Raw genomic sequence first — 17740 nt, forward strand, 5'->3', positions numbered from 1 at the left:
CCCTAGACATCCTATCCTAGCATTTAATTACGCATACCATTAGGAAGTGTTTCCTAATTTAAAGCTGGTATTATTGATCTGTATAAATGTAACATGTTTGTGTGATGTTAAAATTGATACCTGTACAGGAAGCCTGCAACAATGAGTAAAGCAACCAAATTAGAAAATTATGTCAATCCTATAAATTTCCATGCTGGCAGTGGCTTATATTCCCTCAGGCACGGTTAACTTGCACGCAGGCAGTTCTTAAACAAAGACCTTGGTCTCTTGTGATTCTTCTAGGTCAAATGACAAAAATAATAGCTCTTAAAAGAAGATGAGCTGTTCTTGATGAATCCAAGCAAGAATTAAATGATCCTGGTCAGGAGAACTGGCGTAAGCAATCATGTAACTCTCAGTCATGTGAAGCTTCACCTTCTAACACTTCTACAAAACAAAAAAGGGAGAGGAGAAATAACTGAAAGTTTAAGTCAAATTCCAAACCATCCTCAGCACCTAGATGAGGATCTAGCTCTATAGTCCATTTACTGCCTTCACAGGCAGCAGTTCAATTGACCAGGTGGCTGGTGTTATTAGAAATTTTATGCGGTTCAAACGAACAGTGTGAGAAGAGTCAGGATGTAGAATTTATTAAAAACTTCCTCAGCAATTCCCTCAGTTGTGATTTTTCATAACAATGAAATGAAAACTAGGTAAAAGAAATAACAGTTGAAACTTTTTTCTTATCTTTCTAATAATCTTAGGAAGTGAAGATGAAGCCAGTAGCCAAGATGAGAAGATCTTCTGAAGAAGATTTTCTACAAGCTACTACATATAGTTGTGCATAGAAGGGCTGTAATAGTTTTGGAAAACCTCGATCATTTTTAGTCTTTGTAATGCAAAATTTCCCACTAACAGCAATCTGATAAAAATTCTTTTCTCACCTCTCCATACAGATTTGCTATATAAGAAAGTAATTCTAACTTCCCAGCAGACCATTAGCATGCAACATATACATCCCATATGAAAGAATAAGAAGAATGAAGGTGGCTTTTTCAGTCACTGAACACACAAGCTTTTAAAAATAACTTGCTGAAACAGTCAAGGAGGAGAAGAACTTTGTTCTTCTGTCCCTAGACAAGTCCCATAACTATGGCTACTTTTACGGCAGCACAGGCTTACACAGGGAGCCAATGTGAAATAGTTTAAGGTTGAACAATTTGTCTTCTCTTGGAGCTAGAATCTGTGACCTTTAGAAGACCGTGTGAACCAGAAGCTGTAAATATTTGTTTCTAAGAGAAACCCAAACAATTAAGAGCAACCGTATTTCTTGACAGCAATGATTTACAACAGTGGGTTCACGGGAGGGCAGTTGCCAGCATTTTCTGAATGTTTCTAAAGCATCTATCACTCACAGCGCTGTCCTGAACCAAGACAGACACTGTGGTGTCACCTTGATAAAAGAATCACGGTATTTCAGTAACTGGAAAGGACATTGTCATGAATGGGAATGGCCATCAGGACTGTTTAACTGCCTAAAGGAATCGTGAGTCCTCTGAGTGCTCTTTCTGCCTTTGAAAATTCCCTAAACACTTTTGTTCCTTAATGGCTTAGCAATGCCTTTTTATTCATCTCTGCAGCTGAGAGTTTTAATGCATGGGGAATCACAAACAGCCTATAGAAATGTAAGTACCCAGTAGTATTTGTTTTCTGGAGATTGTGGTAACATTCAGTAATTCATACTGTATAAATGCCATATTTTCTTCCAGTAACTTCTCTGAAAATATGGACAAGAACAGGAGAAACTCCTATCTGCCTAACAGCAAAAACAACACCACCACACCAAAAACAAACAAACAAACAAACAAAAAAAGAAACAAAGAAATACAAAACTTTTTTTTTTTTTTTTTTTTTAATAATCAAAAGTAGTGAGAAGCAAACCTATAAGCCCATCTGCTTCCACAGTAACACAAGTATTATCAGTGGTAGGGACTGCAAGCACACACACAGTGCTGGTCTGTGTTGAGGACTGCTCCCCAGAGATACAGTGCAGGCTTCAGTTTGGGAATGTCTGACTGGGGATTATCTCTGCTCTGCTGCACAGCACACTCACTAGGGCAGTCTGCCCTTGCAGGCAGCTGATGCAATGCCTACATATTAAGAGTTAACACAAGCAAAATCACGTGCTCTATGTAGAAACTCATCAACGACTCTTTTATAGCAGATGACGGGCTTAGCTGTAAAGGGCTTGATCGTTAATACAATCTTTATTCCAGTAGGACCATTGGGAGATAACATGTTCTCATATCAGGTGAGAAAGCTGGTGTACAAGATTGAAAAACTAAGGTAGGACAGATACTTCTCCGTGACAAGAACACTGTGTTTCTGCTGTACCAGAGTTCATGGCAAAATCCCTATTGGTTTCAAGGGAATCAAAACCAACCTCTACTTCCCTACAACTCTAATTTTGAATTGGAAAATAATTATTAGATGACAAATCTCACCATGAGAAAATTGCAAAAATATAGTGCCTTGCATAAAATCTGTCAGACTTTTAAAACATCCTTTAGTCAAAGGCAAATAGAGTCACCCGGGGAAAAAAAAAAAAGGACAGGTGACTTCAGTGATGATCACTTATTTTATTATTCCACTTATAGCCTCTTAATCATAGCCACAAGTAGTAAAAGTACCAGAGTATACAGTTTGTTTGCTTATTAAACAGCTGGTGGATATCACAACTAAGTGAGCACAGCCACATTAAAGTATCTTCTAAACTTGAGAACCCAACCCTGGCAATAATTTTAGGGTTCCTTTTCCTGATGGCAAGAAGTATGAGAGAAAATACTTAATGCAATCTTCCTTTTGAAAAACTTCGGTTCAGTTAGTGTAATAAAGCTGTATAACAGCAATGCAAAGCAGCTCTCTGCATAGTGATGCCTTGGAAGTGTGCCTCATGCCTAGTTTCTGAAACTACGATATTAATTTTGACTTTTTTTTTTTTTTTTAATGCCAGGGCCGCAGGCACATATATTACCATGAGCTAAATTGAAGTGTAAATACTGAGATTATCTACTCCTCTGCATATATAAACCTACTTATGTTGTATAAATCAGGTCTCCTCTAATCAGGTTTGTCATTTCCATAGTTCAAATTAAGGAAACTTTCTCTACAATAACTTGCTTGTTAGCTCATACAGAGAAGAAGGCTAGAAGATTCCAAAAGGTAGGAAAGTCATGGTCTTACTCTGCCAAGATGGTCACTGTTGACATAAACAACCATACTCCTGTCACTACACTACCTCAAAAGTACTAGTAATGTGTTGACCTGCCAGGCTAAAGAATTTGAAGAAGATATGATATCAAATCAGTGGTGTAGTATAGTATTTCTGTTAGACTGTCTTTCTCATGTAACTTCACCTTTCATCTCCATCTTCCCCTTTGACACAACCAGTATCAGAATAAGGGGTTTTTGTATCAGCACTGCCTCTAGGTATGGGAAAGGAGGCGGATGCATAGCTAGACTAGCTTTTGTGCATATGAGAACTCTGGATTCTTTTGAAGGAACATGGTAGCCTCCTGAAGAACATCCTTTAACCACCATCTCCAAAGAGCAATATTTCTTCACTCCAAGAGCAGTTTTACTGGTCCAAGTAAGAAGGAATCTCCAACCAACCCACTCTACATAAGACAGAAAGTACTTACCTTGGGTGCTTGGTACTTGAGAAAGGTTGGGGCAGCTCATCCAAGGGATACTAGCTTCTTATGTTAGGTACTTCCCATGCTTCTACTGAGAGACACTCAACGTCCTTATGAAGTAAGCCACTTGTGAGACCAAATGACAAAAAAAATTTTTGCAGTGTTGAAAAGGTGGCTTTGCTCAGAAGTTTTTGAGCTTTATATCGCCCTCTTAGTGACTTTCATAGGTCTATCTTCCCTAAGCTTTTTTTTTTTTTTAAACAGTCTACAGTTTCTTTTTTTGTTGTTGTTTTTTGTTCATTTATTGGTGACGATCATATGTACACCAATGACTTTCCTACCTCAGACAATACCCAGAGCTCTCCTGACAACTCTCCCACTGCACCAAGAAAATGGTGATATATTGTTGTGCCAGGTGCATGCTACTGGAACTTAGAACATAGGCCATATTCACTCCTGTTGGCCCATAGAATCAGTGAAACTGCTTTTGATAAGTTCTTCACAGTACCGGGCAAAGAATCATTAGGAATACCAACAATCGCATACAGGAAAAGGTTGATCAACCTGACTGCTGTTAGGGTCTCTGGCCATAAAACATCCCTCAGGAAGCAGCCTTCATACAGAAGACACTCTCCTTTTGGTGGCTAGCCCTTAAATGAGCCCAGGGAGGGATGTGCCCAGGGTCCACCTGTTCTGCTCACCTGGGAAGCATAGGTGATTTGCTTGCACCTGTGCTTCCTGGGCCAGCCACCACCTTCACCAGGTGCTCAATCATCAGTTCAGGCCATGACATAACAGTTCCCTTACAACTCCCTTTGAGAAGTTAAACAAGAGAGATGAAAAGCATCTCTTCAGCTTTTCTAGCTAGTTTAAGTAGAATGTTTATTTTATTATTTGTTTGTTGTTTTATTTTTTCTCCTCTGGCCAGAGAAATCCTTGCACTACTGCTGCTATGAGGAAGCTAATATTTGCATTGTTTCTGCCACAAAAATTCTGAAGTAAAAACTAATAAAAATGAGCTCATTTATGTTAATTCTTAGTAAGTGTCTTGGAGATAAGGGTGTTGGCTCTCCACTATCCCCAGCTCATATGCATGCGCCAGTATGCTTACCAGAGGAAGCAGGGAGGTGTCTGAGGCCATTTCCACTGTGGTGGCCAAGAGAAGAAAACTTGATTTATGCAGATCAGTTCCTATAGTCAATCCATAAATTTCTTCCAGGCGTTGAATTTAGAGAGTGTTTATGTCTCCCTGTCTGTTGAGTAAAACCACTTGCACCTTTTACTTCTATGGACTGGCTCTGGCCTCAGCCTCACAAACGATCAGTGAGACTTGCAGGTCATGCACCCCTCAATTGTTCATTAGGATTAGAAGGGTGAATAAAACTCATCCCATCAATGCCTTTGTCACATACCAGGATGACTTTATTCAGTCAAATGTCATTGAGACAAAAAAAGCCCTGTATAGACTTTGCTGGTTTGCCATTCATTGTCCATCCTACAGCATATGCAATTAATTCCAGCTGCACTTCATCCAGTTTAAGGGCTTGCTTGGGTGATGTCTCTTACCTACCTCTCAAGTGGGTAAGAAACAAACACAAGTGTTTATGAGCAAATAAAATAGGATTACAGGTACAGCTCCAGTCCCTTCTGTTCCAGTGGTAAAGCCTGACTTGTAGACTGTGGAGGCAACCGAATCTGGAGTCACCAAGTAATATGCTGCTGATGCTAATGATAACAATGAAGTGGATAGACATTCTAGGAACACTTTTAGTGATCAACTGAGTGTGGACATCAGGCTCTCATTATCTCATAAACCAACAGTGTTAACAGAAGGTGATTATGCTGCAATCTTTACTTTGCTAAGCAACAAAAAGCATTTGCTCAAATGTGAATTAGGGAATGGAAGAGGGTGGAAGAGCCTACTTGTGTCAAAAGCATCTTTATTTCAGAGAGAGCTCTGCAGCAAATGCTGTGAAGGCTGTTTCCTTCTCTGTGGTCCCGAAGCAGTGTTAGTTTTCCTTGCATTTCTGTCCCTATAAAAATAAATGCCAGTCTTAATCACAAGTAAATGCATCAGGACAGTATGGGGAGCCAGCCCCCATTTTCTCATCATTTTCTTAGACCTGAGGTGAGGGTTCACAGTTATAATGATTTTGTACTCAGCGCATGTATCTCTAGGCATGCAGAAATCACATCAAAATAGACTGGACATACCAAGCTATAAGCAGAAGTCACTTGTCCAGCCCTTACTGGTCACACAGTCAGAAGATCCCTATTTTGCCCAAGTACCAGGTATATAATGTTTGGGAACCCAGTTCCATGAGATCCACACTTGTCCTCACTGCACAGCGGCCATCACAGTCTTTGAGCAGATGCAGAGCAGGGGAATCCTTGGGAAAGGAACTTCAGGTCTCCCTTAGCCAGCTGCAGTACAGGCACTGCTGCCTCCTCAAAGGGAACAGTGAGGGCTGGATGCAAAACATCAAGCAAACAGACTCCAGGCAGCAGGTAAAAACTGCCCTCCATTGTGAAGCACTGCAAAGACCATTAGCACAGCAGCTCTGAAGTGAGCTGGTTGAAAAAAAACCGATCACATTCATTATTCTGCAGCTGCGTTGTCTGACTCATCCCACTGCAGATGCTCAGAGGCAACAGCCCAGGTTAAAAACTTTCCCAACTCTTTTTTTTTTTTTTTTTTTTTTTTAATTCCCCATGGAAGCTCACCTCTAATATAGCAGCAGAGCAATAGGAGCCATATCTGCCTCTGTCTTTGTTGGAGGCAAGTGAAAAGGAACCTGCAAAGAGAAAAGAAACAAATGAGATACAGCTGATCTAAAGGCTTTTATTTCATATGCCTTTTACCATTTGATGCACTTTGACTTTTTCACATCAGTGTAGTTAGTGCTAGCCCAGCGCCTTTGGGCACTGCATCCCTGAATTCAAGCGTGCCAACAGCATTTCTCCCTTTTTCCCTCTTCTTCCACAGAAAACTGCCACGCAACCATGGCTTAGCAGACATCTTCATGCAGTGAGTTTTTGCTGGAATCCCTGTTCTGACTCTTGACCCTATACCCAAGATGTCAGACTTTCTCCCGTGCTTTCATATGTAGACACCATCTCACCATACATTGCTTTTAGCTGCAAGGAAATTTCTCCTTTGTTTCTACAGAACACTTTCCCAGTCCAAACATCCTTGCGTTTAAATAGATGGGATGAACCAAATAATATTGTGTATGATTATTCGAGGATGAAGTACAAACTCCAGCCCAGTGATTTTTACAGGACAACTTAAATCAATATAATCTTTCTCAGCAGTAGTTTCTGGAAAGCCTATATTCTACAGCATCGTATGCCATTAGTCATTTGGCTCACTTTTGCTGTACATGTTGATGCAGTACGTTGTTAAACAGCTGAACCTTTTGTTGTGCTGTACTCAGGATTGCACTGATTTCTTTCTGGTACGAAATGTAGCTTGGAAATTCTCCACTGTAGATTTTTGTAATGAATATTTTGCAGCAAGCCACTTGTTACTAATGATACTAATTTTACTTGTACAACTCTTTATATAACCTTTACTCAAAAAATAATTGGGAACATTTACAATGGTAATTGAAGTGTTTACTAACTGATGGCCTACTTGTAAGATTAAATGGAATACAGCACTGCAATTCAGAACATTTTCCAGTCTTTCATATGAAGAAAAAAAAGAGTGGAAGCCAACATTTTTTTGCAGTGCATCCCCAGAATATTCTTTATTCCAGACTATCTACTGCACAATAGCAATGATTTAAACAGAGAATATACTCTAAATCTGAAATCTAAACCTAATTTAAAGCCTAATCGATGCTCATGAGTACAAATGTATTATCTATTTTCAGCAAATGATACATCACTTAAACACTAATGTTTCCCTAATTTTAAGCAACATCTTGTGAGTCAAAAATTAGATCTGATCCCCCAAATTATGCATGTGAAAAGTAAGATAATGGTTTGACTATGTCCCACCTAGTACTAGGTTGCTTTCTCAGATTCACTGCTATTTAGTCACTGTCTGCTCTCTCACTAATGGATATTAAAAATTTCTCAAAAGGTGCTGGAGATCTGAGCAGCTGCCTGCAGATAATTTGTCTGTTGATTAAAGGAGGGCTCCCAAGTTAGACTAAGCTAACTGCCAAAAAATGAAGCAAGGAGAAACCTCATTTTGTCACTGAGAATCTTTTTTTTTATCATTCCAGAGCAAGGGATTGGAAAGGGTTTGTCTTTTTATAACTGAAAAGAAACAAGAATAAATTTCCAGGCAAATAAACAGCTTTATGTAGATCATGATTCTTACTGTTTCCATTAGCAGCTTGCCATGAAGATGGAGGAGGTATAAGAGCAAACTGCATAACCAATCTTCATACCATTACAAGAGCTGCTTATCTGGCATGGGTGTTAAATCAGGCCCAGTTAAATCCATGCTGGCCCCCTTGGCAGTGCCCTACCATCAGCTGGCACCTGAACACCTTTGTGCAGGATTTGCATTGCACCTGTGATGCAAAACCAATTTGGTCAGCTCTGTGTTGCACCTGGTGAATGACTGCTAAATGGGTAGCAAAGGCACCCGGCCTATGCTATGTGCAAACCAGGTAAAGCTGCAAAATGAAGCTTGGCCTCAGCTACGTAGCTTTGGTAGCAACATCTGAAAGTATTCAGAGTGATGCTGACAGGGATGCAGGCAAACCCATTGAGAAAGAGAGAAAGCGTCCCTTTCCTGCATCATATCTAGTGTCTACACATGTCATTCTGCTACCAGGGAGGATGATTTTATTAACATCATCCTGATTAATGGTCTCTAATGCAATGATGGAAAGTGGGTTCAAGCAGGAGATACATGTACAGAAGTGCGCAGCAATGAAGAATGACATTTTTGGAATCCTCCCCCACATACAGAGCAGAGCATGAGCAGGTATCAGCCTCTTGCCAAGACAGCTTGTGTTCCCTAGAGGAGCAGCGTGGTATACATGGTCTGTGCTGGGATTCAGTTAGATCCCAAACACCCCTTGATTACACCTCTTGATAAACTTCACTAAAACACATAAATAAATATTTTAACAAGTGCAGTAAAAAGACTTTACCTTTGGCTTCAGCAGTAAGTGAAATTTATCAGTCCTGTGGGATCCTCCTCTACCTCAAGTCTGCTGGCAGCAAAATGCTGGCATTCACCTACCCTGTCACTTTGCAAATCCTGAGGGCATTCGACCTGGAAAGAAAAGTGTCAGAGGGAGATTCCTGCACACCTCCACCAGAGATACAAACAAACAGAAAACGAAAGGAAAGCTGTAAGAAATCAGCATGTATAACCTGTCCAGAGCTACTATTCCTGGTAGAAATTAGATCCTGGAAGGCCCAAGTGAAAATCAGAGATAATCCCTGTACGTGCTTTTAATTGGGACAAGCTGAAAATGAGAAAGCCCTTGCATGGGCTCTGCTCCCAGCCAGTACCCAGCCCTCCAGCCACTCCGGCAGAAGCAGGGCTCTATTTTGGCCCCAGCGTGCAGATCCATTGCCCTTGTGCTTCCCTTCTGGGTGCCCGGGGCCAGCTGTTGGGCCGTGGGCCTCCTGAGGGCTGCAGCCCTCCCCAGGTCCAGCCCATGGCAGTTGGATCCTGGCGGGGGAGGGGGGCGGGCACCCACAGCTATTCTGGTAGCTGTGAGCCTTGCCTGAGTCATGTGAGCCGCGGGGCCCAGATATGCACTGGGTTGGATTGGCCCAGTGACCAACCGAGATATTTTGGTTGTCTCAGCGCCTCCCAGGCAGAGATTTATTGTCTTAGGAAACCTTCACGAAGTAATCCCCGGGTGCTGACCTGATCTTCAGCTGAGAGAGTGTGAAAAGAGGACAGAAAGGGGCTGCTGTCCCAGGTGCGGTGTGGTCTGAACTTATCGGAGTCTGAAACATACCCAAGAGAGGATAAAACATCTGCTTCTGCCTCAAGCCATGCGCTGGCAGGCAGAGAGGATCTATTACTTGAGTTGCCTGAGGAGCAAAGAAGGCCGAGTTCGACGGCTGAGCAGACACAAAGTGCCACTTGTTGGGATTGTCATCTAGCTCCCTCATCTGTCACCTGATGGCCAGTCAGGCAAGTGCTCAGCACAGCCATGGACCATTCATTCATCTCTACACAAGCAACGGAGGCGAGAAAAGTAAGCATCTTATTACAGCTGTTATGACAATCAGCAGTTTTTTCTATAAAGGAATGCATTGAATTCGCTACAAATCTATTAATTCTTTCCCTATGCCAGGCGAGAGACTGTGGTTTTTTTTTTTGGTTGGGCTTTTCTCTAGCAGCTGGAGGTCCGGTGGGCATTCATACAAATGGCTGTTGATTAAGGCATCTGTTTCACTGTCTAATTGCATTTTTACTTTAGTAACTTAGTCAAGCAGAAAGCATTGCATTACCTACAATGAGCTACTTCCTGTCCTACTGCAAAGCGCACTGCACCACGGTGCTCTCCCATTACCAGACCCTGAGATCAGAGGGCTTTCTATGTGATATTTTGCTGAAAGTGAAGGAAAATGAATTTCCTGCACACAAGTCTTTGTTGGCATGCTCCAGTGACTATTTCCGAGCCATGTTCAAAAGTTACACACAGGAGTCTAAAGCCAGTGTGATTCAGCTGCAGGTTGTCTCACCCACTGGTCTCCAGCACGTCCTGGATTTCATTTACACTTCCTTGCTGCCTCTTTCCTTTGAAAGCCTGGAGGAGACTTTGGAAGCTGCGAGCTACTTGCAAGTGACTGATGCCATTGGCTTGTGCAATCAGTACTTGGTTAACAACCTCTCCTTGGAGAACTGCTGCTTCTCTGCCAATGTTGCCAGGAGGTTCTACCTGCCAGCCGCCCTAGCTGCAGCAGAAAAATACATTGTCAACAATCTCTGGAAGCTGCTGGACTTGGATTTGGCAGGATTGCTTGAGCTGAATTTCAGGACTCTGCTAGCAGTGGTAGAATCACCAGATCTCCCTATGGTGAAGGAAACTAGGCTGTTGGATCTTCTGCTGCTGTGGCTGAAGCAGGATAAATCCAGGTTGATTCATGGAAGCAGCCTTTTGGAGCACATAAGATATGGTCTCATCCCGGTAGAAGACCTGAGGAGAATTTACACGCAGTCAGAAGTGCCCCTCACTGCAAGTATCAAATGCCTGATCATTAAAGCAATAAACTACCATACATTGGTTTTCAGACAGCCAATCCTGCAGGATAAGTCCACCACACTGAGGAACCAGAAAACTCGGATCATTCTTCTGGGAGGAGGGACAGTAAGTGAGGGTCTCATCACTGAAGTGGTGGCTTTTGATGTTTACAACCATAAATGGAAAGCTCTCACACAGGTGTGTGATGGGGTGCAGAACCACAGTGTGTGTGTGGTAGGGAACTTCCTCTACGTTTTGGGGGGAGAAGTAGAAGGTGACACTCCAAGTGACTCGAACGACAAGATCTTATCGGTTACAAACAAGGTGCATCGCTACGATCCAAGGTTTAACACATGGACCCAAATCACGGGCATGTTGGAAAAGAGATGCCAATTTTCTTGTTGTGTCTTAGGCAACGATATTTTTGCCATTGGTGGACGGGGTGAGAATGGGTGTCTGCATTCATCTGTGGAAGTCTACAACATCAGTAGAGACAGATGGACGAAGGCCGGGGAATTGCCATGCAAGATACATGGTCATGCCAGTGCCACTTGCAAAAATACTATATACATCTCAGGTGGCAAATATGCAGAACCGGCCAGCACAAGCAAGGACTTATATTCTCTGAGCTCGCTTGAAGGGCAATGGATGAAACAAGCCCCCATGAGCATTGCTCGGTTTGGGCATCAAATGGCGACAATCAGAGAAGCCATATTCACATTTTTGGGTTTATATGAACCATTCTCTGAAATAGAAAGATATGACCCTGATCAAAACCAATGGACTCGTTTGAGGCCACTGATCTATGACCGATTTTGCTATGGTCTGGTGGTAGTAGAGGAAACAGCTCTTCTCATTGGGGGAAAGAAATGGCAAGACTCGCGGGAAGTCCCCACACAAGACGTGGTTGGCTACGACATTGACAATGATAGCTGGGAGGAGATTTGCAAAGCCCCCCTGCCCTGGTGTGGGCTGCAGTGTGCGGTGCTGCAGCTGTCAGAGATGGACGAGGAACAGGGCAGCGACACCTTGAAAAAGAAGCTGCCGAACTGCTGAGCCAAGGCATCGTGGAATGACAGCCTGGGAGATGAGCCAGTGGGACAACTCTGGAGAAGAAGAAAATTGTGATGGCACTGGATGTAAAAGAGTTGAGGTTCTGCGGTGATAAGCAACACACTGGGTGGAAACAGGCAAGGAAGACTGGCTGCAACCTGGGAAAAGGTGCAGCAATTTGTAGATCTGAAAGCCAACCTCACTGGGGAAAGATGTAGCAAGTAGCACATGTGGAGGAAAGGAGCTAGAATCATAATCCTTGACTTTTTTTGAAGAGTAATACCTAGATAGCAATTAAGAGTTGTTGAAAGTCAGATTTGTTCTGAGGTTAAAAAATATAATCCATTTTTTCTGTTTTCTTAATCAGAGGTAATTTTCCCAGTTGGTAAGTGCTATAGAATTGCTATGGTATGGCTAAGCAAAGTGAAAGTGAGATGTATAAAGACGAGAAAATTGATGGCTGTAAGAACTAATAAGAGTAATGCCAAGGAAAGGTATTATTTTAATATGCTACATACTAGGCAGGAGTGCCTTAGCTAAACAGCATGAAATTACTGGACAGAAAGTGTGGATTTTTAAAAATGTAGCCGCAATTGTGGCCATGTGCTAAAACAATGCTTGTTTCATAGAAGCCATTTCTCTCTGATCAGCCTTTGTTGTAGCATGCCTTTCAGATGATTATTTTGTATTATTCTGAAGAAACACTATTGGTACAGTACATTTCTCATATATCCAAGCCTTGTGTTAGTTTAGATGGCCAGAGCTGAATTGATGTACGTACCGCAAGACCCTATGACACGTGTTTCAGGAGTTGCTGTACCTAATGCCCTGATACTTACCTCAACAGCATACATCGCTTTATCATACCTGATCATAATGGTAAAATTGTTCATTACCGAACATGAGAGAACCCAGCAAACAGGTTTACTTTCACCAAAGAGTGCAAAGGAAAGGAACACAACAGAACGCTTTCAGCAGGCTTCATTCTGAGTCTGCCTACAGCCTATAAACCAACTGGCAATGTTTCTACTTCTTTTTGTCCGTGCTGGCTGAGTTTGCAGACACTGCCCAATTGCCAAAGATCTTGAAGGCACGCTGATCTGCAAAATGTGGGTAAAGTGGTCAGATGCCACTGTTTTTGTACACAGTAAACTCAAACTCAAATTAGAGATGTTCATTTAAAAGCTAAATTTATTGTACTTCATTTTACAGTGTTCCCTTCCTAGGTTGAGAGTTAATACAATAAAAATATATATAGAAGAACATTTAATAGTCTTAAAAGAAGGCAGCACAATGGATAGGACACATGTTCTTTGTCACTAGACTAGCTTAAAAAACTGCAATGTTTAATTTTCACCTTTAAAGCAATCAAGCTGACTTTACTAATGTAAAGTGCAGGCAGAATAGCTGTTGCATAGCAACAGATCTAAATCTTCTGAACTGCCTTGGTTTTGACAAGGAATCAACTACACAATATGCATATACATCCATCAGATATAAAGAGGTTTTATATGAATGTATTTACTTTTGGTCCAGTAAAACAGTAGCAAGAGAATCTAAATGCTTGGAACAATAGCACAACCCATTTCAAGTCAAGCATTTTTTAAGAGAAATATACAAAAACCTCACAAATTTAATATACAAGTCAGTACATGCAGTAAATAAATGTTCAGTTTATACAAACAATATTCTTCTAAATGGTACAAATATTACACTGCATCCAGAATTCTATACAAATGTCGTTAATATATGATCCATATTGACTCGAATATATAGGATTGCTGAAAATGGGCTACGGAAAGGCCACTCTTCTGTACAATTGTGCAAAATCTGCAAAACATTTGCAATCTGAATGCAATAGAGTAATGAGGAAGAAAGAGAGAAAAATAAAGGAATAAATGCAAATAAACTAACAAGAAAGAATGAAAGAGAGAGAACAAATAAATAAATCTGACTGTTCTTTCCTTCATCTCGTCATGGGTACAACTGCCAGGAAATACCAGAGCTCATGAAGTTTGAAGTACATTCACTGAGCTGTACAGGCAATAAGCAAAGGTTGGCTAAACGTACAACTCACGGTAGAAAGAATAAAAGAGGCTGTGCCCTCTTGCATGAGCATTACTAAGTTATGTCTCAAGTCCTAATTTATGCAGCAAAACACTGAAAAGCAGCACAAATGCTTTGTCATGCTCTGATCACTTTTTGAGAACAAGACCATAAAGAGTAAATAGATGATATTTTACCTCTCGCTTCCCTATTCCAGACAGGTGCCTAAATCTAAGGAGATATTTCTGCTTATATTCACTGTGCACTCTGCAGCACATCTCAACTCTCAGGAAAGTTTAAAACCCTTCTGTTGGCTTGTGAACTCGGCAGAAACCAGAGACATTCAGAGGCAGAGTAGAGACTTTCCGAGCTCTCAGTTTTCTCAGATTCTGTGCTTAGCTCTGTTCCTATCATACTTTTCCCCCAAGTACAATATGGCCAAATTTCACTCCTTTTCTATTGTGGGAATTTTCAAAGCCTCTCAGGTTGGGAGCATTTTGTTGGGAACCTTTTCCACTGCTGCTTTTCTGGGCAATAGAAATGCAGTTATCAAGGATTTTCAAAGTCTACTTTTTCTCTTTTGCAAAATCTGATCCCTTCAGTATGAAAGCAGCATAAATGACAGTTCCACGACTAATTTTTGTTTAAAAAATTGAATCAACCAAATGTGCTTTAAGTAGAGACAAGTAACACATAATTTTGTCTTAATTAGAATACAGACCAGTATCTCTTTGCACTGATGGCAAACCTTAGCAACAGGCTTTAAAAAAGTACAAGGAAATAAAACCTAAATGTTTAATACTTAAATTCACATTAGTCATTATTGTGGGCTGATTTTAGCCCTTTTGTGTTCAACAAAATGGAAACACAGTCACTGCATTATACTTTTTCCCTGTTATGTAAGAAAACTCCTAGAGTTTCTCATTAAATATAATTTTTCTTTTATTCCCCTGCCACTAAAATAGTACCTGCACTCCAAAAATGCAATACAATACTGGAATTACATAATAAAAAATATCATTGTAAAAGTAACCTTCAATAACAAAACCTTTAGCCTGTGGAACTTCCTCTGTAAAGGCCACAGTCTTCCAAAAACATTTTTAAATACTTCTATCTAATAGTTAAAGATCATGTTCTTTTTACAGAAAGTAAACACAAGTGGAGCATTGGTAGTGTATAAAACACACAAATCCTCATTAAAGACATGGTATCATTGACCACTGAAGGTGTACATCACACGGCTGAGTGACATTAAAAGATAATTTTCTAGAAGTTCCACGTATTGATATAAAACCTAATTTATGCACATATGTAAAGGCCTGAAGTGTAGCAAATGGAGTAGAAGAAGATCCCTTATACATGTGTTTCAATGTAGGAGTGAGTGTGTGCTAAGGAAGCTAGAAGTGCGTCGACCTCAGATGAGCCATTAACAGAGCCCCTCGGGGTGCTGTTGTGACAGATGTCCAAAAAGATGTCAAGGTATATTTGTTTCCATTCTTGAAAGTCTCTAGATGTCAAGCCTGGGTTATCCAGAACCTTGTCTATAATGGCTACTTCTCCTTCCCTGGCCTGTGGGAGAAGAAAGACAAGTAGGGTCAGTGAGAGCAATGAGCAAACAGGACAGGTAGGGTGGGAGCAAGGATGCCACAGAGGTCTGGGAAACAGGGCAGCCAACCAACTGCTGTGATACCACTCACACGTGGCAGCCTCTTCCCCTGATGTCACTCATCACCCTGCAGGACCGGACACTCCTCACCTTGTCCCACGCCCTCAGCAATGTTCCCTACTCCCCTCTCATCCCTCTTTCAGCTCCTGCAAAAAACAAGCCCTGCGCTGTTTACTACTAGCTGCTTTAATTTTCAGGATCAGTTTCATGCTGCCAAGCGCCATCTGTTTGCTCTTCTTGATCAGCATGAGAAATACCGCGTTTGTGCGTGGGTTGCAGACAGATGGCCTCCTGCCCGCCAGCAGAGCTAAGCCTTTTTTACAGGGCCTGTCATGGGGGCACCTGAGCAAATGCCTGTGGTAGGAGCCTTCAGCTTGGTAATGTCCTCACCGTGCTGTGAGGTGGCTGGCTGCTACCTCCTCCTACCACAGTGGTGGCAAGCAGAATGCAGGAACGGGTAAAATCTAACACAGCTGTTGGCGCCTCCCCACTCGTCACGGAGGCAGGGGATGTGGCTGTATCCTAATCACTGGCTGGTGATTAGTTTATTGAGAGATGACAAGCAGCCAGCACGGGTCAGAGCAAGCCTCAGATACACACACAGCTGCTCACTGTTTTTATTAGCGGTGGAAGATGGATGCACCAGTCTTGAGCCTGAAAGAACAAGTAACAGGCAAGCTCCAGCACTTCGCCTCCACGAAGGCATGGTCTGGTCACCAGCAACTTCTCCTCTATCCTCCGTGCCAGATGGATTTCGTAGACCTCATTTCTAACAGACAAATGCCATGTTTATACCACAAATGTGATGAACCCGTCTAGGGAGCATGTTTAGGGAAGCGTTCAGCAGTGTCAGCTTTGGTGGAATAGTTATCAGAAGGGTCAGAGATGTCACCAACAAGTAGTATGTTTAAAGGTATTTTTCATTCTTTACAATCAGTAGCTAATTAATGCTATATGCTAGAATTCTCAATTTCAGGAACAATCATACAGCTGAGGCTAACCAGAGGAAGAGGAAGAGAACCTTTGGAACCTCTCAGTCACCATATATTTACATGAACAACCATAACGTGCTTCTTGCACATTGTGATCTGTACACATAACCCAGCACTTCCAGTCAGGTGGCTCATACTTGTTGAGGAGAATGGTTCTGTGGCTAAGTCAGGACATAGAGAGCAGAAGTGTCTTTCCATTGCTGATGGAACAGGTAGCCTATGGGTGGTAAGAGCTAGAACCAATTTAGAGGGCTGTACAGATTACTAATCATTTGAATGAATTAAAGGAGAGTTCAGAACACCAAATCCAATGGGAAGTGCAAGTGAACGTATTGAGGAAGGAGAACTCAATGGCATTGATAAAAAGGGGAAACAATTAGCTAGCAGCAGTAGCTCCTGATATACACTACTACCAGTACAATAGTAGAGGTGAGCTAGGATGGAGCTAAAAACAATTAATGAGTTACCGTGATGCCACTGCAAAACAGGCACACGCCATATTGCACTGTTGCCATATGCAAGAAACAGCAATAATCTGTCTTTGATACTTGCTGGCATTGCACTGTCAATTATTTATGTCATTCTGGTCCAAACAAGATTGGTGACTACTTCAGAAAATATGTCTCATGGAAAGAGAATAAACAAATTATGTTTGCTTGGTCTAAAAGAAAGAAGATACAGAGAAGCATGAAAACAGGCATCTGCTGGGTTAAAGGGATAAGCTGTTTTTGGAAGACCCTGGAGGGAGGAAACAATTCCATTTTAGAAAACCATTGGCAAAATGTAACTCAGGTATCAATAAATGCTAACAAGAAAGGCAATTAAGCATAGTGATAAGCTGCTGATATGGAACAGCAGCAAGGCTGTGTAATTCCTGCAAGTATCAAGAAATGTGTTATTTTTTATATTTCAGATCAGCAACTCTTACGTACTGTTAGTATGAGTGATTCTACCAAGGTGCAAAAGTGTAGATTCTGTGTGAACCTCCTGCCTGCTCTGCATATCTGAGATGGCTATGATTTTGCTTCAATTTCTCATGTAAAAATTACATGGAAAGCCTGTGCATCCTGACTTTTTCTATCAGTCTACAATCTAGCAAAGACTCACATACCCTGGTTCTTTTGGTTGCCTTCA

The 17740-nt window shown here is 41.6% G+C and overlaps 2 protein-coding genes and 1 long non-coding RNA gene across 10 annotated transcripts in view; 1 reads left to right on the forward strand and 2 right to left on the reverse strand.

Annotated features, from left to right (window-relative positions):
• Window positions 1-2350: 2350 nt before the first annotated feature.
• Window positions 2351-9336, reverse strand: LOC146545586 (uncharacterized). Of its 4 annotated transcripts, none has more exons than XR_014880013.1 (4): window positions 9018-9336; window positions 8792-8916; window positions 5889-6469; window positions 2351-5707 (listed from the first exon to the last, which is right to left on the reverse strand). It is a non-coding gene; the product is annotated as an uncharacterized LOC146545586 (long non-coding RNA). The 4 variants fall into 4 exon arrangements; XR_014880014.1 differs by having other exon boundaries at window positions 2351-6209; window positions 6399-6469; window positions 9018-9333; XR_014880012.1 differs by having other exon boundaries at window positions 6399-6469; window positions 9018-9331.
• A 77-nt stretch (window positions 9337-9413) lies between these two features.
• KLHL34 (kelch like family member 34) lies at window positions 9414-14027 on the forward strand. Its single transcript, XM_010725696.4, has one exon. The coding sequence runs from the start codon at window positions 10121-10123 to the stop codon at window positions 11903-11905; it is 1785 nt and encodes a 594-aa protein (XP_010723998.1). The 5' UTR covers window positions 9414-10120; the 3' UTR covers window positions 11906-14027.
• The window catches only part of CNKSR2 (connector enhancer of kinase suppressor of Ras 2), a 206467-nt gene continuing 201802 nt past the window's right edge, over window positions 13076-17740 (reverse strand). For all 5 annotated transcript variants that reach the window (XM_085210940.1, XM_085210931.1, XM_085210919.1 and 2 more), the window contains one exon: window positions 13076-15517. In XM_085210940.1, coding sequence (XP_085067066.1) covers window positions 15302-15517 — 216 coding nt within the window. In that variant the 3' untranslated portion in view covers window positions 13076-15301. The remainder of the gene's footprint in view (window positions 15518-17740) is intronic.

This window comes from Meleagris gallopavo, chromosome 1 (assembly GCF_905368555.1).
Source record: "Meleagris gallopavo chromosome 1, MGAL_WU_HG_1.1, whole genome shotgun sequence".
Classification (NCBI taxonomy): Eukaryota; Metazoa; Chordata; class Aves; order Galliformes; family Phasianidae; genus Meleagris; species Meleagris gallopavo.